The sequence below is a fragment of the Pelmatolapia mariae genome, linkage group LG18, assembly GCF_036321145.2.
Source record: "Pelmatolapia mariae isolate MD_Pm_ZW linkage group LG18, Pm_UMD_F_2, whole genome shotgun sequence".
In the NCBI taxonomy this organism is placed as follows: domain Eukaryota; kingdom Metazoa; phylum Chordata; class Actinopteri; order Cichliformes; family Cichlidae; genus Pelmatolapia; species Pelmatolapia mariae.
In genome coordinates this window covers 19,331,541-19,354,748 of record NC_086243.1, presented here as the reverse complement: position 1 = coordinate 19,354,748, position 23,208 = coordinate 19,331,541, and the positions used below count along the sequence as shown (strand labels likewise).

Below are 23,208 nucleotides of genomic sequence, written 5' to 3'. Positions count from 1 at the left end.
TGAAAGTACAGCCTATATTATGTTTGGAAATAGAAATTTTTACGGTTGCTTTCTTCTCCATTTCAGCTCCTTTTCAGCTTCCATCTGATGACGTCTATTTCTATTGACAAAACAGATCTCGATACAAACAATTAACTCTCACAGTGGATCTCAGAGGGATCCCCAGCAGCACTTCCGTGTTGCAATAAAGCAACTTTAGAGAAACAACATACACTTTTAGATAATTAAGCTAAGCACATTTGGAATATGGGAGATGGTTTTCGCTTACCCAACAGGGTTGAGGGATTCAGACTAAAGAGATTGGGAAATATTTCAACTTGGCTGGTAGTGGAAACAAAAAAAAGCCGAAGTTGTTACTGGCCTGTTAGTTAGGGAGTATGTGGCTCTTAGTTCTGTAGCACTATATAAGCTGGAGACAAATCATGGCGCAGAGCTGAGAGGGAATGGGCGAAACACTTTTCTCCTTTTCCTCCCTTGTGGTGAGCGCATCTCTCCCTCCCAGAGGATTGATTAAAAGTGACTGGGCCCATTAATACTTTGATACAATGTATCTGTCGCTGGTGACACGGCAGGACGCATGTTAACAGGGAGGATCATATTTAAAATGGTTCCGCTCAGCACCCAGCAAAGGAATTAAACCTGGCCGCTTGGCAAACTCGCGGGCGCGTGCGTTCCCACATTTACTCTCTGTCTTCTCAACCTCTCCTCTTCATCTTCCTATCTCCCCCCATCCACTCTGCCCCTCCTTCTCCCGGTTGCTATCCCTCTTCTCCCAGTGATTATAAAGGTCTTTAGATCTAAGGAATGAATGAATTACCAAAGGCAAAGACAAGGCTTGTGATTTGGACGCTGTGAATGAAAAATTACCCCTTTGTTCCCTTCATCAATTGCATGTCTAATGAAATCAAAATCCCGATCGTATAATCAGAAGAGGGTCCTCCACCCGGAGAGAGACCTGATGTGATTTGTAACCTTTCTTTTCCTAAGTGGAGATTAAGGCAAATCTCTCTCACATTGTTCCCTGATGCAGACATAGATGAAAACTGAAAATGTTGGGAATTCATCATTGATGAGTCTTTTCCAAGAAATGATCATCAGGTGAAAACAACACTTTTGCGTTACCAACAAGAAAGAAAACAACCCAGTTGGTGGTGGGTTTTATTCTCCCCAAAACCTTATCTGGCCTGTTTTTCACCCCCCTCGTCCACTCAGACGACTCTCCTCAACCCTGCACTCAAGGTCAACACTTTGCAGGATGACACAACCTTGATCTTCTGTCCTGCGCTCTGTAAACTCCTACATCTTTCTGCTTGTGACTGATTAACCCATTCAGCTGTGGCAGCACCTTGGCCACATTTGAAAGTAACCTGCCCGGACAGTCCTAACGGTCCCTGGTGGCCCATCTTTGGCGCTGAACCCACTCTCAGCCAGTTAGCTTTAGCCTGAATGATGGAAACACTGTGCCCATTTCACAGCTGACGAAGGACCCCACCTCCCTCCGGGGATCACTCTGCTAATTAGTATTAATTACTCTTAATCCTAACCCCTAAATCCAATCACGGGCTTCCTCTCTATACGGCTGCCAGACTCTCAGCAGCCTCCAGTGGTACTGCTTGCTGAGAGAAGAGCTCTATTTTTAAGCCTGAAGGTGGAAAAATCCTGGCACGATGCTCAGGACCAAACTGCTTGCTGTCTCTGTGACCACTACAGTACCACAGAGGATGGAGAATAAGTAGGTCAGTGACTTAAAAGACAACGATAAACAACTGTTTCTTAAACATGGTTGCAGCATTTATTTGAACACAACTTGCGATTCCCTGTTCAGTAATATAGAGAAGTAATAGATTTGTCATAGATGCTCATTAAGTCATCAGTGTGTATACTACACGGCAGCTAATTTGCATATATGAAACATACAGAAAGATAATTAACCTGTTGGGAGCCATTTTTGTGATTAATCGCAAACAGAGGGCAATATAAAATTAGTAATGTAATAAAAGCCTAATTGAGTAACCATTACATATTCAAGGTATGATTTATTTCTTCTAAGAGCCTGAAATGTATATATATGATCTCTCTTAACTTAAAAGTGCCCATGCTTTTAAATTTACCAGCATAAGTGAGCGTTATAAATGTGGCACTAGCCTCAATACCACGGCTAAAATTGCAACTTTTATGATTAAGCTGGAACAGTAGATTATATAAATATACAAATCATTTCCCAATAGACTACATTTTGGACACTCCGAAGTCCAAAGGATGAAGTGATGGTTGTACTATGGCTACAACCAAATAAAATACTTAATGACTAGAACATGTTTTTTGAGATTTGTCCAAAACCACAATGATGTAAAAAAGTCATATTAAATTTTTTAAAAAGCTCGCACCACCATATTTGTAGTTTATCTAAGGGTGTTTTCACATGTGCAGTAATGCGCTTTGCTCTAGTTTATTTGAGCCCAAAGCTGAGAGAAAGGTGCAGGTTTAGATCTAGATGAGCAGTATGCATCAGGTGTGCCAGCTAACTATACCAAAACTGCAAAGTGTGCCTCTCCTGATACATCAACATTGACATTACTAAGCTGTATAAAGTTTTTAAACATAAAATATTAAATCTGAAATCTGCAAAGCTGAGCAAACTATGAGCTCCTCAAATAATTAGACTTTGCTCACATTTGTCCTCTTTGTACAAAAGTGCAGTGTAATGTAAGTGTAGTGGATACAGAGCAGGGAGGAAGAGGGTGATACCGTCATTCATGTTGTGACACGGCACCCTAAAATTATTAATCCTATCGTATCATAACTGTTTATGTGAAAAAAGAGCAGAAATTCTGCCCATTGGACAAATAATGAAGCGGGGATTCTGACCTGTGTTTCCTATGCCGAGCTGCAAAGTGCTGCGGTCCTTGGTCAGCCCGTTGGTTTTGGGACTAGCAGTGGGGGCGACGGTGGCCACTGCTCTGGGCGGTCGCTTCCCAGGCACCTTAACTGTTGTCCTCAGCAGGTCAATCTCTTTTCCGTGCACGTTCTGCATGTAGTCCTACAGGAAGTAATAAATAAGAGCATGACAATTGTATCAAGCAGCCTTCACCCTACACAAGTCTCGTATTTCCAGATATATCCCACAATTTACCTACTTGATTACAGACTGTGGACCAACAAGAATCCAGGAATTATAGAAGAAAAACAAATTAAAAGACTATTCAATTTCCATCCCCATTAGTCACAACCCATCTTAGACCTTCCACTACGGCTGCGTGATAGTGGGAAAATGATTGTAAAGCCATTATACATCACCTGTGCCCACGCCGTCTCTCCAAATAGCGAGATGGTAGGCTTAATGAATGCAAACTGTCTCATTCTCTTTCAATTTGGCCATTTGATTTGGTTTAAAGCGACTGCCGCCCAAATGTGGGAAGCCAAGGTGAAAATCATTGGGCTCAGCAGAAAAAGATCCAGATAGAGGCGAGCTCGGCCTTTGCCGTCCCCCCACCGGCTCCTCTGCTTTATTACCGTGTCATAAAGCACTCATTTCTTTCCCAAGCCTCCTCGCTAATTACCCAGTGAGCGCTCTCATTTCATTTTATTGCTGGAATTAACAGCCAGATCGAAGCGTGCAAAGCTATTAAGATGTGTGATTAAGCCACATTCAATTAGTTTCTACAAACAATTTAATTGATGTAGCAGATAGAATTAACAGAAGGTGATTGTGTGGATGGCTTGGCTGACTGCGAAATTAAAGGTTCCCCTCTTTCACTCTCAGGCTGCCTCCCTCCCTCGCGCCTTTCCTCAATCTCTCTCTTCCCCCCTTTTTTTTCCTCCTTTTCTTACTCCTTCTCTGCTCCACTGCTCAAAATGAGCTTGAGCTAATGTAACTGTCAGCCTTATTTCACCTCCCTCTGTAAGTCAACAGATTCATAGATTCATAGATTGCCCCGATGACCTGTAATAGCTGTAATGATCAAGAGATAGCCTGTTCAGTCAATTACATACATCACTTTAGCCTGGCACCGCTCTACTAATAACTGCTTGTAAATTAAACCACTAACACAATGTCAGAGTAAAAAAGACCACACACAGGGTTCATGTCTAACCACTGGGCCCGTTTTCAAAGTTTGAGTTGTCTCATTAGAGACAAGATGCTGAAAATATCGCTCATTTCATGTGGCCGAATGATCTAGACATCCCGAACGCAAGGCTGGAAGAATCAGAGAGTGATGGAGGGAATCCGAGGGCAGAGACGGGCATTTCTGAGTGGAGCACCGGGCTCTTCAGCTGTCTGCTGCCAGCCAGCCGAGTGTTTAAGAGGTATTAGCAGCCCAGCGGGACTCTGACAAAGATGGATGTGGGAGGCTGGTCAGGCTCTGCTGCCATGCGGTGAGAACCATTATAAATACAAGCCAGCGTGAGGCCTGGGCGCGGCAGGCACGCAGCAGCACAGCCATGTCTCCATTAGCAGACACCGTGGATTGGCACCACAGGGTGGGCAGAGATGACCACTAGGACACCCCGTTTTTTAATACTAAGCTCAAAGTCCCAGGGTTTGCTAATATGGCTGTTACGTTACACACAGCAATAAGTCTCTGTTGACATCGTGTGCCTATGTGGTTGCAATCCAGTTTCCTACAGCAATGGTGGCAAATGTAATCGCATCAAGAGAATCGTGCTCAGCGGTTGAAAAAGTCCTGCATTAAAAACCTCCAGCAGCACCCTCGAGTACAAACAGTGGTGTAACAAACCCATAAAGTCGAGTGGAAAAGAAATAGCAAAGGAAGGAGCAAAAGTCTGTGTGTGGAGGTGGGGGGGGACTCACATGTAAACTGGGGTGGTAAGTGAGGACGCCATTATCACACAGTGTGACATATTTCTTTTTCCACTCCTTGTTGAGGGATTTGCCACTTCGCTTCAGAAGGATTCCCTGTAAGAGACAAGCCATCACGGTGAGCATATGCTCCTCTCAGAGCAGCGCGGTCGATGATATGAGCCATTATGGATGTTAAATACCATAAAACAGTGCTGTTATTGTTATTACAGATTTGTTATTGCGCTTTCATGGAGAATTTTCTTGGAGGTACACCATAAAGCAAACAAACATCATATTAAATGACAATTATGAAACAGTATGGAAGTAATTACATTAAAAACATTTTGGCAATTACCTAACAATTGCAATTAATCTCTTTCTGTTATAGCTCGGCGGCTGACAGGTTTAATGAAATGCTGCTTTTGCTTCTGCGCCCTTTTGAACCTACAAAGCTGGACAAGTTCCTCTGCTTTAGGGACCATTCAGAAACAGAGACAATCCAATTTGCCAGACCTCCTCCCTGCATTCATGCACATAACATGCTGAACTCTGGAAGACCCCTCAATCCCGGGATTAGAGAGTGTGATCTACCCTCTTCAAAGCCCACTCATCTCTTTTTCTATTCAACTTTATCTTCTGGGGCCTTTTAGGGCCTCACAAGGTTTCCTTATCTGTTGAGTAAATCCACTAGTAAACAATGGAGTTCCACCGCTGGAGGTGACCAAACGCTGCTGAGTGCAAGGGCCAGGAGGCTCTCTCTGAGGTTAAATAGTGAGGAGGGGCCTGCTTAATTAGGGGATTAAGCCGGGGCAATGTTTGTGCTTTTACAGCCCAGCCCTATGTGTGTGTGTGTGTGTGTGTGTGTGTGTGTGTGTGTGTGTGTGTGTGTGTGTGTGTGTGTGTGTGTGTGTGAGAGAGAGAGAGAGCTGAAAAAAGGGGGGTCAAAGGGGTAGTGTTTTGCTAGTAAGGACCATCCTGCAGGCTTTAATCCTGATTAACACATCAGGAAGAGCTGACCCTCGGTGACCTGGGGACCAGGCTGTTTGCCGACAATCATCTTAATCCAGATTCATCTGCCACGACCCTCCACCCCCCACCCCCACAAATGAATCCTGACTGTCTTGACGACTGGGCTGGTGCTCATAAGTACAGGCTTCATATCCTATCAACAAATCTGCATCTGAAATAATTGAATTTTACTTTACAGAGTAGAAATAACATTTTTCTAATGAAAAAAAGAAAATCCAAATGTAAGCTTTGAAAAATGAGGGAGCAGGCCGGCTCTGTCAGATCGTGTTGCCGAAGCCTGTTGTTTATTAAGATGAAGTATTGCTGAATTACTTGTACTGGAATACATTTAAGAACCCATAAGGTTTCAGAGAAGATGAATCTAAATATGAGAACAATATTTTGAAACCATTTAAAGTTTTGATGGAAAATGAGGAGGGGGAAAACACAAGCCATTAAATTAGAATTTAAACTATATATATTTTTTAATATTCAAAAGCCACTGTTAACCCTTTTGTAACTATTCATACTTGAAGAGGATTTTTTGTCCAGGAAGAAACTTGTGTCCTTTTAATCGATTAGTTGCTGACTGCCCGGGCTCTCTCTCAATATGGTCAATAAAAGAACTGTAAACACTTTTTAAATGTTTCTCTAATCATACAAAGTAAATGATGCAGTCAGAGGGCCTCTAGCAACTTTATAATGCATGTTTTACAAGCAAATATGTTCCTCATCTTGTGGTCTTACTGAAGCATACACAAATCTATACACGCAATCAGTGTGGAGCTTCAAATTATTTATCAGAGCCGTGAAGCAGATCAATAAAGATGCTAAGGCAATTATGCGAAAATCTACACATGCACACTAATTTTTCTGTTATTTTATGTGAACAGTTGCCCATTACGACTGTGATAAATATCATCATAGATCAGGTCACTTTCAATAACTGGAAGCCTGACATACGATTTAATTGAATTAATCATCAGGGCTCTGTCTCAGATTAGAAAATCGGATAGTGTGACATCATGAGGAGAGGTGCGGAGTCCAGCGCTTCCCCTCGACACTGACATACACATGAGGGTGCGCGCGCACACACAAAAAGATGAGTGTGTCAAGCTTGTGCGACACAAGGAAACGGGCCAGTCGTCAGACGCGCTCTCTGTGTCCACACAATTGTGATATCTACACAGAGGAGATAGTGTCTTTCTCTCCTTTTGTCAGATTACCAAGAGGAAAGCTGCAAACTGCCACTGTGGCTGACTGATAGGCCGGCCCTTTGTGACACACCAGGAGAAGGGAAAAAAGTGTGTGCGCTAATGTGTGTGTGTCGGTGTGTGCTGGTGTGTGGGGGGTGAAGAGCTGCTGACGGCTCCTCAGCAGTGAGTGCATTGTTATCCTCACTCACTATTTTTATAGATGGAAGGGGGGGGGGGGGGGGCACGCAATGTGTAATTTGGCCTGATGGTGTGAGGGTGAGGGGTGGGGGCGCGGGGAGTAGTGGTAATTAAGCTCACATTGATACTTTGATCTCCTTGATTGTGCATTTCACTGGCCTGGAGATCAGCCAGTCAGTCCCCCCCTCCACATGCCTCCCCCAGCACCACACACACACACACTCCTTCCGTCCCTCCACATCTGTATCTGAACTGCATCCCTACCCATCCTAAAGAAGGAGTGTTTTTTTTTTCTTTAGATAAAGCGTCGGTTCTTATCTTGTTGAAAGTTGCCGTGATACTCAGGGAAATTGGCTGCACACTTTAGAGAGGAGGTCCCACTAACGCACGGGCTAAGACTGAAAGAGTTTACACTAAAGATTGCTCTGAGGGGGATTTTGTTTAATCTGTGAAAATCAAACTCCTGATCACCTGCGGACTAATGAGCGTCTGCAGGGAATTACACAGATCTACAAAAACGCAGCCACTTCGCTGAGACCTAAATTACATCTTTGTAGAACGGCCATCATGAAGTATTAAACATTTTTAAAGGTGTTTTTAGCTGTTCTCAAGCTGCTGTGCTCTGATAGACCCATAATTTGAACTCATATTGCTGAATAAAAAAAAAAAAAAAAAGCCTTATCTATTACACAAACATCTATCGTTGCCCACGGAGTGATCACCTCATAGCCAACTATATCTACTTTAAACACAAAGGAACGTTTTTTGATTAAGAAAGCATCACCCTGCCATTATTTCAGCTAGACCCAAAGCCTTGGCAATTTTCTCCCAGAGGGAACAAGGAGGACTGGCAAAACATTTTCAAAAGAAAGAACAGTGTCCTCTATCAGCTGCAGGTAAAGATGATAATACACGAATGCTGACCTATTTTCAAAAGCCCTCATATAATCAGGAGTGATTACTAATGAATGTACCATTTACTCCTCCTTACAGTCGGACCTTTAGAAATGATTTAGAAAACGCTTTATTCGGTGGTTTACTGCTGTGCATCAGTTCCATTCACTGCAACGTGTGACTAAAACAAATATAATATAGGGAAACAATAAAGAAACACAGGCACAAAAAAAAAATCAATAAATAATGAGAAGATTTTTTAAAACAAAACAATATTAGACTAATATTCCAGCAGTGTTTGTGTAATAATCATTACCATTAAAGCTGTAGCATTTTTACCATCGCCCAAAAAAATCAAATAAAATGCCGCCATAAAAAAATGCCTATTGGGACAATATATAGATATGAATGAATGAACTAAATATTAGTTCAGCACAATCAGGTGGAGTCAGTGGTTCAACTACAGGATTATTGCTCACTGGATTGGAGTCATCTACAGCTGACAGACATGTAAAAAAATCAGACTGACCCTAAATAATGTTCTTAGATCCAGTAAATATTTGTTTAGTAGCCACAGTCAAAACAAGATATATCCTTTAAGGAACAGCTGAGGAAAAACACAAAAATCTTTATTATCCACTAATAAGCCTTAAACTGTCACTGGAAAATTGCAGTACACAAAGTTGGATGTTTTTTTAAACGATGGTGCTTTAAATATAATCTATAAATTTATAGTTGCTGCTCAGAAAAATCACACATCAAATATTAATGAATGAAATGTTGATTTCTTTTTTCCTGACAGATCGTGTCATTTGCTGAGAACAAAATGACTCAACAATGGTCAAAGGTAAACAAACTCATCAATTCTCCAGGGTTTAAAATTTCTGCCTTAGTTTTTTGGAAGTGTACACTTTGATAGGTGTGTGTGTGTGTGTGACTTCCATATCATGGTGGTAGTGGTGCCTGCTTGTAAAGCATTTGTTACATTGGGTTGTGCTGCCATCTAGTGGATTTTGTAGCATACGGCCTTCCTTCAAAATCACTGAATATAAAATGACTTTAAACCTCTACTCAGACCAAAGAAGCCATACTTACCACAGGAACTGTGGGAAATGTAGTTTAAAAAAAGGTTAGTAAGACTGCTTACCTGTTTGATAGGTATGGCCCTTCCACTGCCTATGCTGTCTGTTTTACTGTCAACGCTCTTTGCTTGTTCACTGGCTTTCCGTGACTGCAAGGAAACAAGAAAGTCAGTCAGACACCGAAGCGACGCACAGAGCACGAGATGGGAGCCGTGGGGGTATGAGGAGAATTTGGGTGGGGTCGTGCGTGTTGGGGCGTGTGTGCGTGAGGGCAAGAGACTGGGGGTCAGAGGGTGTTTGGAACATTTGCTGTAAACTAAGCGTTGCAAAATAAAAAATAGTCTCAAAAGAAGCTTCAAATTAACAGACAAGCAGACCAGCGGAACAAACAGCATTAACACCGACGTGCAAGTCAAAAAAAATAAAAATAAGAAATTTAAAGAAAAATAGAGACCAAACCAAGACCACACTGGACACATCTCAACACAGAGGAGACCAGAGACGACCACACATTGAGTCATGACTCAGCCCTGAAACCCTTTGGTAGATCCTTCCCTCTGTCTGAGACCCAGAGCGGCCCTTAGTGGACCTGCAGACCACCTGCTGCTGTACCCACTGCAGCATCAGCTGTGCCGTTCACATAGTCAAATAATAAGTGCTTTTATAGCACGATCAATATGTTAAACGTCATAACAGGTTAGAAAGGAAAGAAAGGAGAGTGGTTATTTTTCTTTCTCTTTTTTTCTTAAAAAAAAGGCTTTGGTAGTATTTCTTCCTCCAGCCTCCAGCCTGCAAAACCTAGAAGGACACAAAATCAATCTGCCAAAGTCAGACAATTTAAGTGTCAGAGAAGTTAAAATACATCAGCATTAAAACTCCCGGGAATGCCTGTGGAGAGGGGGGAAAAAACCCAGTGGTACAGCGACTGAAACTTGACATGAAACAGTTTAATCATAACCTTCCCACCCCAACACAAATAAAGAGATGAGGTACAGGTAGGGACAGACATGAGTGTGTATGGTCTCACTCAGAACATGAGAGATGTCCAGTCACCAATGGAAAAGAGGTAGTCTGAGTTCAAGTAAACCAACTCTGGCGTTTATATTTTTTTCCAACATTTTATTTTTTTTTATGATGACTTGTTTAGCTTCTATACAGACACCATACAAAGCAAGTCACAAAGTCACTTCAAAATATTCAACAGATTGAGCCAAACATTGCAGTTCCCACAAAATATAGGATGGACAGTTATTTCATATATTCCTTATATGTATGTACTTTTTATAGAGTACCATTGTAAATAAAATACAATACAAGATATACAGCAGTCTATATTTTTGTCAATCCATTCATGATAGAAAAGCGATTATGCAAGAGTTCATAATCTCTGTACCAAACCTAAACCGAGGAAAATGAAAAGAAATTAAAAAATAAATTAAAACTGAATCTGCACGAAAAAAAAACAACCCAACCCAATAAATTAAAAATAAATAAAAGGAAAATAACTGTTAAGTTTAACTACATTCATACAAGTCGGTGCAACCCAGTTTCATTTGTTTTTCGTATATTATGCCTCTGTATTACCTCAACACCCTGACGACCTACACTAGTTTTTATGAAGGCCTTCATAAAATTTACCCCAAACTGCTTTAATCTAAAATACCTCTGCGCTAATACCTTTAGATCACATTTTCAACATCCATTCAGTACTTCAAAACGTCCTGGAAAAGGAGAGCGAGTCAAATAAAAACAGACCAAATGAATCGAGGAAAATCTAAAAGGAAAAAAACAACAACAACAAACAAACAAAAAAAGAACAACAACTTGGCACCTCTAGTCCTTGAGTCCTCATTTATGGCAAAAGGCAGCGTGATGTCATGTAAGGAAAAGGTTGTGTCCTTTAGGTGGCTGGGTAACAGTTCCAAAAGTGACTCGACTGTACAGCATGTTTTTTGTTTTTTGTGTGGCGTGTCTGAATGAGAGCACGGGGGAGTGAGTAGAGGGTGGGGCAGGGCAAAAAAGGGGGTGGATGGGGCATTTCCGCAAGAGTCCCTACAGTTTGTCTCACGCTGTGATATTAGACAGTCTACTCTGAGTGCACTCAAACACTTGAGTGGACTCGACTTTAGGTTGCATTTGACGCAAAGTCCTACGTTTTCCACACGTTCTACGCATTACCCGAAATGCAATAGGGCACTGAGGGTAAAGCAGCAACAAGCTGAAAGTCCTCAACCAATAATCTCCTCTCTATCAGGACTGGCAAAGCAGGGGGACTCTTTTTTTTTTTCTTTTTTTTTTAACCATCATGCTCTTCTAATTCGGAAGGAGTTGGAAAGCCCTTTTTGTTGAAGAAAGGTTGGAAACAGAAGCACAAATCTGCAAATATTAAAAAACAGTGTCAAATGAATATTGTTTGTGTTGTTGTTGGAGTTTTGTTTCACACGAGAAACAAGTTCAGGGACTGAAATACAGAATGGAGAAACACTGAATGGCGGACATTAATAAATGGGTCGAATGAATGATGGAATTAAGTATAAAAATGCTGTAATATTCATTTATATTCCTCAATAGTGTGCTTTTCAACACAAAAAGGGGACAGACAGCCTGAAGACCTCAGGAAACCACAGACAGACTACAAAACACATTGTTTAGTTATTGACTATGGAAGCACTAGGAAAGAATAACGTGTACTGTGCTGACACCTAGTGGCCAATGACAGTTATGGTGGAAACTGGCTTGAAATGATGGTGGTTTGGTGATTTGTGAGGGTGGTGAAAAGACAGAGTGATAAGATCTTCTGATGTAAAGCTTTGAGTTTTATTTACTTACTTTAAAAAAAATCTAAATGTATTAATGCAAAGCACTGATCTATTTCAAGGGGCTTTTTCTTTTTAAGTAAACCATATCTGGTATATTTGGAGCAGTATTATCTAAGTAAACTGCACAATGCAAAGGATTTTTCTTCATTTTTAAGAGTCCCAATGCCAGTGCCATGATTGTGACATGTGTTACTATTATCTCAGATTTATAACAGGACTGGACCTCGTATGTAGTGACTAAAGAGAGTCTATTGTTGATCTGCCAGAGCTCGTCTACCGATGACATTAAGGCATTTTTCTGGAGAGCTTCTCTTGAGGCCTTCTGAGATCTGCTTTCAATCTACTCACCTACTTTCGAGATTGTGCCTGGCAACCTGCGATCTACCGGCAGAACTTTTTGTGAACTTGTAACACAGATACCAATTTCTTTTTTAAGACGTGCAAAGCTAGGAAAGGAACATCCTCGGCATTGTTGTGTTGATGAAATATTTTCTCTTTCTGCTGTTTTTCGTAAAATGGCAAGGAGGTTTTTGCAAAGCAAGTCTTCCTCTCCTGAGCCCATCGCTCTCTTCGAGTGTCACTGAAGAAATGTCGACATCGCCCCGTCAACTTTCCGTCCCTTCCTCCTCCTCCTCCTCCTCTCTTCCCTCCCCCTCCCTCCTCCCTCCCTCGGCTCGCTGCTCCTCAGAAGGTCATGAGCTGAAACTCCCGCTCGGCTTGCCACTCTGGCACCCACACTGGGTAGGTGGCGTGCTTCGGCATCTCCATGACGCGGACGGGGAGAGGCTCATTTCTCTGGTGGACATGGTTAGTCACTACCTAGCGGGGGGGAAGGGAGACAACAAGGGGAGCTAGCACACAGCCTGTACTGCTCGGTGGCCACAAAGCCTGCGGCTCCCCAGCAGCTGGGGCAACAAGATGAAGGCGGTGGGACAAATAGAGGAGGGGAAGGGATAGATCGGGGAGGGTTAGAGAAGGAGTTGGTTAGAAAGAGAGGAGAGAGGAAATAGGAATGAGATGGGAAACAGGTGACAGCAAGAGGTGAGAGGGAGGTAGATTGGTGAAAGAAAGGGGATATGACTGGGAGGGAGAGGGAAAGGGGTAATCTCACATAGCCTGATCTCTGTCTCATAAAGCTCAAAAAGTTCTGCAGAGAAAAAATTGAAAACTTGGATACAAAGATGGCATGTGAATGAGACACTGGTTTCGCAGGGGAATTTGTTTTTCCCCAACCCGGGAACTTTAGAGAATTGTTTGTACTGATTTTAAAGCTTGCTGATTTGTACTTTTTTGCAGACCTCCCTGAGCTTAAGGAGGCCCAGGTCCGGCTACGCGAGTTTAGGAAAGGCTTAGCAGCAAAGAAGAAGGCTGGGAAGAGAAAAAGGGGGAGAAGGGGAACAGGCTGGGTAGAAGAACATGGCAGAGGCTACAAGTAAAAGACAAGCTTAGGACAGCTAAGGAAATTAGAGTGGTTAGTGCACACATACGCTATCGGTTAGGGCAAAGGGCAAATGTGACAGGACATGGGGTAAAGAGCAGGCAGACAGGGGTGTCGGGATACTGGTGTGGTAGTTAATCTTAGCGATCGAAATCAAATGTAAAATGGGGACTCAGCAAGTTGATTAGTGGCCAGTTAGAGCACTTTCTGTCTGAAGCAGGGGTGCTAAGGGTGCCAGCATGCATTATTAGCAGCGTGTAAACGGGCCACAGGTTGGCTGGGATTTTAAAGTTTAGCTTGATCGGGGCAGGAGAAGTGGCATTGGCGGTTTTGTCGCTGCCGTCTCTCCCCCAAAAGGGAAGTCACTGCAAAGAAAGGATCTAGCAAAAATAAGAGGGGTAGGGGGAGGGAGGTCAAAGATTTAGACAGCGCAGAGGGCCCAGTTTGTTATGGGTGAGATGAGGAACTTAATTCATGTGCACTCACTACATCCAATTAGAAAAGAAAAAGGACATGAAAAGAGTTAATGTTTTTCTTCCACAGTGTTTATCTTTGATATTTGCTTTAAGGTTTCATTTTATTTCTTTATTTTTTTTTTTTTTTTTTTTGGTGCATTTCAGGGATTTAATGAGATTTATTTTGTCTTTTTCTCCTTTGCCCATTGTGCTGTGTGAACAAGAAACTGTCTTTGCCTGCATCGGAGGCAGGAGAGGTGGCTTTTTTTATGCATTTTGAGCTACCTGTCTCCCTCTGGTGGAAAAAGTGCGCTCGGCAACATGCCTCCTAGTAGTGTGAGTGGGTGTTGCTTTGCATCAGCTGTCGCATACTTACTGTGAAAATGTTGGAGCGGCGCTTTGACTGCTTGCGGATGGGCGTGGGCGTGTTGGAGGCAGCGATGGTCTCAATGCGCATCTCCCGCTGACTTATGCTGGGGGTGGAGGGAACGGAGGAGGAGTAGTCGCTGAATGCACCCCCACCATTGGCCGCCTGGGGAGCGAGAGGGATTAACACGAACCGACAGAATCAGAGGAAAAGCAGGAGGAAAGAGGAGGAGAGAGGATAGTAAAAAGAAAAAAGGAAAAGAAAAAACAACAACAGGGGAGACAGAACCAGGTCAATTTAGGAAAAATATGATGTGGACAAAATTACCCACTCACTAACAATACAACCAATCACCATGAGAAGAATTACATAAACTGGAGATTTTTTACATATTCACGTGGAGGATTTAAGTGTGGGCTGTGAATATTTGGATCTTACCTGGTTAATGTGAACAGAGGGGATCGATGCAGCGGGGACTGATGAGTGGCTGGGAGAGTTCGGGAGTGATTTGCATGGACCAATAGAGAGCTGCTGCTTTTTCCTCATGGCCACAACCTTCTGGGCAACTGGAGGCAAACACACAGCAAGATACGGTCAACTAGTCCGGTCAGCCAACCTTGGGAGAGTTTTTAGGGATTTAGTGGGTTACACTGTGAGAATGTGAAACCCAGGATCACGTGTGATGATGTAGACTAGCTCGGTTGCTGAGCAACAGTGGGAAACCTCAACAAATTCTTAGAGAGAGAATTCCCGTTCTTCAACTTCAGGTTTAACAGGTGGTGTCTGCGACAGTCCAGAATAAATATGCCATTTAAGCCAAAAAATATAATGTTCATGGGAGTAAAAACAGAAATAAAATGAATTTTTATTATGTTTAACATTTATGGAGTTTAGGTTTTAGTAAAATACTTTAAGTTTTATGGACATAACAGAACCAAAAGCCTCTTTCTGGACCCATAGCGCTCCCTTTTGAGCTTTTGTGTCAGCTGTTTCTGACACAAAAGTTTTTGTTTTAGTTCAATGGTTTTAGTTCAGATGTCTGTTATGGTCACTGAACAAAACTGAGTGCCATCGAGGGAATGCGTCGGCTGATAGGTTGGTTACAATATTTACGACCAATCAGCACACGTCAGCGGCATCCTTGTGTTTTACAGACAAAAACTGACTGTTTTTATTTCGATTCAGACATAAAATCAAACACAAAAATATTATATTTATTAAAACTGAGAACACTTTGTGGTTTTAGCTCAGTTTACTCACTATGAATCTCCTGAGACTCGAGCTCTTGTCTGAGATGCTTTTTTAAATTTCTCCCAGTTATTTAAGTAGTTGGATCTGATAAGTATAAAAACCAACTTCCTCTTTGAACAGGAAGCTGTTACTTCATTATAGATCCTCTTGTTATTAAACAAAAAAAAGAGTATGTCCTCATATTGGCACAATGGGTATCTTTTACAGCATAACACAATAAAGTCATTGCTCAACAAAGTGCGAAAGTAAAAGGTGCAGAAAAGACTAGATCTAATCTCCCCATATGAGTGCACAGGGTCTAAAAGAGATTGAGAAGTGCCCTTTGAGGATCATCTGGATAAACTGCATCCAAAACTGTACAATAAGATTAACAGGAATTGGCTCTGGCAAGCTACCAGTCTTAGACATGACTGTAAGAATGTGTTTCAGGTATAAACCAGCTACAGAATTATAAAAAGTTAGAGAAACAGTTTCACTTTGGGATATGCTAGTAGCAGACATAATTTTCTATTTTATTTATAGTAAATAGCAGATTGATGCGATTATTTGCATAGCATTCTTTCAAAAGCTATTAAAGGTTGCATGTATGTAAAATTCTCCACTCTTTCTTGACAGCATTAGAGCAAGAGATAGAAGAAAAACTACATCAGGCGTCTCACCTTGTGACTGCTGTAGATTTGGACTACACCATCACCACATTCAGTCTTAATGCAATTCAAATGCCAAAAAAAGTCTTTCTAGAGTGCTAAAAGCAATGAAAGAAAACTAGCACTCCCAACTACGCACATTATCTAAACCTCCTCGGGCCATTTGTTTTCCAGGCAGGTAATAAGGAACATACTGCTTATGCATGTCTCCTGGGACAATAAGGTGCCTCTGTTACCAAGAAAAGTACAAAATGACACTTGCTTTTATTTTTTTGCTGTCATTCATGGAGCTCTATAGTGTGATGTTAGCCAAAGGGAACTATTGTCACTACGCGAACAGCCTGATTGGCTATGCTGGTGGTGGCGTAAACCGTTAATTTGCTGCACACGCGACTGGGTGGAGTGCGAGGAGTCGAAGGAGGGAGGTGATGTTCGGGGCTGCGTGACGTGAATTAGCATTGAGGGAAGGGGAGATGATCTGAAGTCGTGCTGACAGCTGGGACCATAACGCCCGGCTTCCTGCTGCAGCATGGCAAATACAGAAGGAGGGTGCGAGTGATACTGGGCGACTTCTCCAGACAGCCAGCGCTCCCTTCATCTCTTTTAATTATTTCAAATTGAGCTTCAGGAAGCAATTAAGGCAGGGAGGGAAGACAACGTGCCTGCGCATCAACAGTCAGTTAAATGCAAAGTGAACACAGCGTTACATATTCAGATGTTTTCTGAAGGGATGACAGCCTTTCAAAGGAGCTGCCGCCCGAGGGGAAAATGTGCCAGAGTTGAAGCAGCCGAGTTTCCAAATAACAGTTTCATGACTTCAATTATGGATTCAGGGAAAAACTCAAGAGTTTCCAGATACTTGAAAAAGAGACAATATACGAGATGGTGCTTTTCCGCCATTTACGCTGAACTGAATGAAGTCCACATTTACATGCGAGCCTTGATCATGAATCTAACTTCCACAATGACTAATTGCGGTACTGACAATCATATGTTACTGAATGTGAAATATTATAGTACTTTACATGTAGCCTGAGGTAAAGAGAAACAGAAAAACAACTGTCATTATGGAAATTTCGACACAAATTCTTCTCGTCTTTACAAAGTTCCACGGGAAAGCAAGAAAAATGTTGATCCAAGTTTATTGAGTTGATCCAACATTTTCCCATGTGAGGGAGCGGCATCACACCGTGGAGGCTGTGCATCAGGGGGAAACTGGCTGACATTGGCAGGCTGGCAGCTGGACTTTCCAGGCTATAAAAATGTGCTTATTCCCTCAAACCTCCTGTTCCCTTCATTTTATTTTTTGCACCTTTCAGCACCTCCACAGCAAACAGGACACTAATAACTAACACTAATAATGCCGACTTGTGAGTTTCAGCTTTATTAAGTTACATTTGTTTTGAGAAAAACTCTTCTGTGAATGCCCTCCCTGCCAGTTTGAGCCAGTTTCCAGAGGGTGTAATATAAGGGTTACACTAATTACTAGGCTCATAGTTTTGCAAATACAAGTTAGACCAAATTGGACCGTGTTTCCTAAAATTGGAAGGAGGTGACAAGATTGCATATCCTAGTCGGATTCACACAAAATCCGGTATTTGAAAAACTGCAATTTAAATGTTTCTTCAAGAAACTGTCAAGAAATCCTGAGTGGAAGTCTGAGAGTGGAATTGAAATGAGGCTAATTTAAATGTTTTGCCTGCAATGGAACCTGGGAATAAGGCAATTTAGATGAAGGTCATTACAAACAGCAAAAATGTAAAATGCCTATCCAAAGTTTGCTACATTGTTCCTAAGCATATATCCTTACATTTGAAGAACTAGTTTATTCTAAAATTAGCAAATGCTGACAAGTGCTTGCTCTTTCGACTGACTGAAGCGTTGCAGGATAAACAACCTACTAAGTATATCGAACTAAAAGTGGGCTGTAAAATAAAACGTCATTACATTCAGGCTACGCTTTACACCTTCCTGTTTAACCTATCTGCACTTTTAAAACACCCCCTCTCACCATCCTGGAAGACTCTCTCCACATTCAGGCCATAGGTGGAGCAGGTTTCGTAGTACGTGCAGCGCTTCAGGTCATTTGACAACTTTCTGGCCCGTGAGTCATCAATCACTCTGGGGTTGGCAGCACTGATTGCATCTAGCAGAAGAGAGCAATAAGAAAAAAAGATGTGGATCAAACATTTAAATTCATGAATGAAGCTGGCAATACCCAGTGTCAACAGTGTCACCAAAAAATAAACCCCACAGAGAAGTCCCAAATATATACTCGGAATCTGAAAGATGCCTACATATTTCCATATTTCCAAAACTGATGGGTACTGATGTGCAACAGTGTGCTTTGCTGGTGTGTTTTAATGATCTGTGGACAGCAGCAGAAGTCCGCTTTGCACAAAAACAAACCGGCACTCAAACCACAAAAACAGTTTTGATCTTTTCCTGACTTTTGTTGACATTAAGATATAAATTCAATATACCTCACTTATTAAAGAATAGCATATAACAGCTATAGTTTCATTATGTAAGAGGCAATAAAGAACATTTGTATATACATATAAGATGCAGGGCAAGCACCTTGTGTTCCAACGAGGACCATGGGGACCTCTGCTGTGTTCCTGTAGCTGGAAAGGCGCAAGAAGTAATTGTAGACCGTCTGGAAACTGATCTCATCCTCCAGACTGAAAACGAAAACCACTGCATCCACCCAGGCAGCAAACTGAGGGCAGAGCAGAGGTAATGTGTTAAAGAAATAAAGCTACCACAAGAACATTTGCACAAATTAACGTTTGCATTATTATCGCTGATGCACTGACCACAAAAATATACATTTTTTTTTTATTTTAAAAGGGATAATGGGAGACAGGGATGGAAACCATTATTTGTTTTAGCTTTTATCAATACATTTTACCTTATAATAGGTTGCAGCACTTTTACTGTTATTGTACTTCATGTATATCTACACAAGGGGGCAGTGTAGCAACAATCTTAGGACACTGAAACATGTTTTTTAGGCAAGATACCAGACCAAGGTGAACAGACTGAATGAATAATGATTACTACTGAATCCGTATCTGCTTTCTTTATCCCCACAGCTACCATAATACAGGAAAATGTGTATTTTCTGTGTCATCTCTATATATTTCAGAAGTTCTGGATAGTTTATGATTCAACAGGGAGCAGAGCGAATCAATCTGATTCAACATCCACAGCAGGAAATAGGCTAAGCTGACTCCACAGTACTAGTAACGGTGACAATCAAGTGACAAACTATTCTCCTGTAATGCCCTCTTCTTTATTCAGCTTTTACGTTTGCCCAGACCCCCACAGGGACTGAATGGCAAATCGAGCTTCCAAACCACAACTGTGCTCAGCCTCCTGCGAGTGGGAACATAATGGAGGCCTTTAATTATGCCAGTAATTATACAGGCAGCTGACAACTGAGCTGCACTCATTTCTATTCCCTAATCTCGCCGAGCGTAATGCAAGCGTAAATCGGAGCTTTGCCAAGCCAGGCATCACTAGCTGCTAAAACAACTGCAGGGTAAATACACCGGAAACACTGAACCCTGTGAATGAAGCCACAAGCAAGTTTGTGTATATTCTCCGGGGCTGGTGGTTTTGATACTTGGGCCTTTAATTGAATCTGATTATTACATTTGAATCTTTTTAAATCCCTCATCAAATCTATGTAAGCTTAGCAACAGAAAATATTAATAACAGTGCAGTTAGAAGAAAGACTCACGTGAGAGAGTTTATTTACTTTAAGGGTGCAAAGTAACTGAGTACATATTACTCAGTGTATAAAAAGATGTTGTGACTAGCCAACTTGGGGCCAATAAGTATAACCTGTGAACATAAAAAGTCAATTAATTTGTTTCTGATCACCAGGCAAATGGGTCCTGTTTCATATAAAGCCTTCTACCTGCTAAATGTGCCCCCGTGTGTTTGTTGCTAACACTGCTCAACTGCTGTTTAGTGCTGGGCTGTTTAGTATACATTGGGCTTATCACAGATTATGCTTAAAACAGCTGCCTGCTGCAGCTGGAAACCATGCTGGTGAGAATGGGAAGAGTGAATCCTAATGTCTAAGAAGTGGGCAGTAGAACCAACATTAAAACTTTGTGAGTTTGTAATTATGGGTGACCACAAAACATGTATTAACTTTGTAACGCCAAGTGTATCACATCTGACACGTATTTTTTAGACCTTTACATCAGTGTGATTTTTTTCTAACCCTAACCCCTTTTATATGTTGTTATTGGTTTAAGACAGGAGTTTCAAACAGAAATCCGGGAGCCAGAATCAGCCCGGTGAACACTTCAATCCCGTCTATTAGATGACTTTTGGAAGATGTGAATTACATATGAAGTACAAATGTTAAGGAGGACATAAAGTTTGGACTTTTTATTATTCTGTTGTATTATTATTATTTAAAATTTTAATTCTGGTCAATTTTGATCATTCCTATGCTGTTTAACTGTGACGTTCTTTGGAGACTGCCTCATAATCCTTTAAAGACCAGAAGTTGGCCATCTCTGTGGGAACCTGTGCAAATGTGGCATATCAGGGCACTTTAAGAAAGTCATCAAATTTCAAGCTAAAAAAAAATGGCCTTTACGGTATTTTTACTGCTGTCAAATGGAAAAAAAAAACATACATAAGGGTTAACTTTACTTTTTTTCTTATCTCACTAAAATTTAAGGAATCTATATTTGTTCTTTGTCCATGTCATCAAACAATATGTTTCAAGCTCGTGTTGCTGGAAGCCTGACTTTGTACAGTAATGAGTGTGACGACCCCTGCCCCTTGTTTTCCCAACCCTTTCTTCATGTGTTTGAGATCTTACGGCCGCTAGGCGACAAAGAGGTACCGTAGATGTCGTCACATTCCTCTGTGACCTCATAAGGAAGTCATCAGTTCAGATAAGTTTATAAGTAAAGCTCCGCCAGCTTTGAATGAGTCAAGCTCTTTGGACGTGTTCATTGTACCAATTCGACTCATTGGCCGGACATTACGTCATGAAACAGCAGTTTTTCAGTTACAAAAACAGGTGTCCCATGAGTGCCAATTAGCCAATCACTGCCATGGGCTGTAGTCAAGCTTTGTGCCACAACAGCTATATTAAATTTAAACGGCCAGTGCATGTTTGTTGTCGGCACCCCTGAGGCACAGCAGTTAAACGAAGGAACAGGCTAAACTCACGGTTTATGGAGCTGGATAACAGTGTGGTGCCATTAGCATGCATCAAGGTGGACTTGAAATTAGGTTACATTCATGGAGTGGGGAGGGGGGGGGGGGGCACGTTAGTCTCTCATGATTGGTTATGGGAAACTGAATCCTCCCATCTATGGAAATCGGTCTGAGTAGAGCCTTGTCAGAGTGAAGGTGGAAACAAGGTGTAACAAAGAGATTTGTCAGATATCATGCTTTGCTGACACAAACAGTGCCAGTGATAACAGGCACTCCCATAATTAAGTGGATTTACTTATTCTACTTCAAGTATAAATAATAAAGTAGCATGACAATGTTCTTCTTACTTCTCTACCACATTTCTAACGTCGTGCTTTACAAAGGAAAGTTAATTCTGTTCATCTGGACGTAGCATTTTGATCATGATGATTGTTTGCCAGTGGCGCTAGTTTCATTTTGCAAATGTACTCTTGGGGAAAGTTGGGGAAGCCTGCAGTCAGGTAAGACCGAAGAAGTCACTTGGATGAGCGATGAAATGTTTCTCCCACTGAAAATGCTACGTCCAGATGAACAGAATAAACTTTGGGGTTTCCTTACCTGGATGATCCAGCAAGACATTGATGCTTCAGCTTCATAGTTTCTTAGACTGGATAAAGTATATAAATTGGAGACAGCCAATGTCACAAAGTCCTGCAGTAGCTCAAAATTGGGCCCTCCATGGTTCACAAATAATCGAAGATAAGATTTTGATGGCTGCACTGTCATAACACGTGTCACAACATCACATTTTCTCCTAAAAATTAACCATAACTCTTCAGATTTCGCATATTAATAAGATAATTAGGCGTTGTTTCTTTGACCACAAAAATCATCTCGACTTGGCTTTTGCATTGATCCGTTGTTGCTTTTGTTAGAACACCCACAGAGTGCTGTCTGCTCCAAACAGTCCTGTAGAGAAGTAATGGTCTGTCTCTAAGCAGGCTCTGTAAGCTTGACAGTTTCTACCCAGCAGCTTTTGATTAAAGAGACCTTTTTAAGGATCCTACCTGCAATTCTGGAGGCCCCCCTTCATCTCTGATCAGAAGTAAGTAGCTCTGTCCATCCACCACAATTTCTTTCTTGAAACGTCCACCTAAAGGAAGAGATGTTTATTCCAGGAGTTTACTCCACAGCCAGTCAGTTAATCAAAGTGTAAATTGTCTGTTAGGATGTAAACCAACCACCAGGGGGTTGTCAAAAAAATAGGAAAGACAGCAGACACATTTCACACCTACTGATAAGTTAAAAAAAGAAGAAGAAGAAGAAAGCAATTGAAATGTATGGCTCTTAAAAGTTTGTTGATATGCATCTGAGTTTAAGTGCAGCTTCTCAATTTAGACCTGCTGAACACGGTGTTGCCTGGATCACATGCTGACAGGAAACCAGGTCTCTCTGGAGCCAATTATGTGGGCGAGAAATTGCCATTTAGCGTGTCAAATGCACAGTTGCTGAGGGAACCAGTTCAGCGCCACTATCACTGCGCTTCCATGAGTCACGAAAAGGCCCGACTTTTGCTTCACAAACACTCTCCGGCTAATTGTAATAAATGAAATCTTAAGACAAATAGACTTAATTTTAGAAAAGATGATAAAAGGATGGAAAGGAAGCAATGGGAGATAAACATCAGAATCCAGTAAATGTGTCGTGACTCCGAAACTGTTCTGCTTTAAGTCACATCCCAGAAAAACTGGTGGAAAGTTAAGAACGTAGCACCCGTACAGCCTTGAGTTTCTCTCCCCTTTTCTTCATTTCTTTTGTAGCCCAAATAGATTTTCCTTGCCGTTAGCAAAGCTGGCTGCAGATAAAGACTACAC

The 23,208-nt window shown here is 41.7% G+C and overlaps 1 protein-coding gene across 2 annotated transcripts in view; it reads right to left on the bottom strand.

Annotated features, from left to right (window-relative positions):
- Positions 1-23,208, bottom strand: part of agap3 (ArfGAP with GTPase domain, ankyrin repeat and PH domain 3) — a 120,532-nt gene that overhangs the window by 36,840 nt on the left and 60,484 nt on the right. For both annotated transcript variants that reach the window (XM_063462994.1, XM_063462993.1), the window contains exons 4-11: positions 22,402-22,487; positions 18,740-18,881; positions 18,171-18,305; positions 14,700-14,827; positions 14,271-14,426; positions 9,248-9,331; positions 4,814-4,918; positions 2,869-3,040 (exon numbers count right to left, since the gene is read on the bottom strand). In XM_063462994.1, the coding sequence (XP_063319064.1) occupies positions 2,869-3,040; positions 4,814-4,918; positions 9,248-9,331; positions 14,271-14,426; positions 14,700-14,827; positions 18,171-18,305; positions 18,740-18,881; positions 22,402-22,487 (1,008 nt within the window). The remainder of the gene's footprint in view (positions 1-2,868; positions 3,041-4,813; positions 4,919-9,247; positions 9,332-14,270; positions 14,427-14,699; positions 14,828-18,170; positions 18,306-18,739; positions 18,882-22,401; positions 22,488-23,208) is intronic.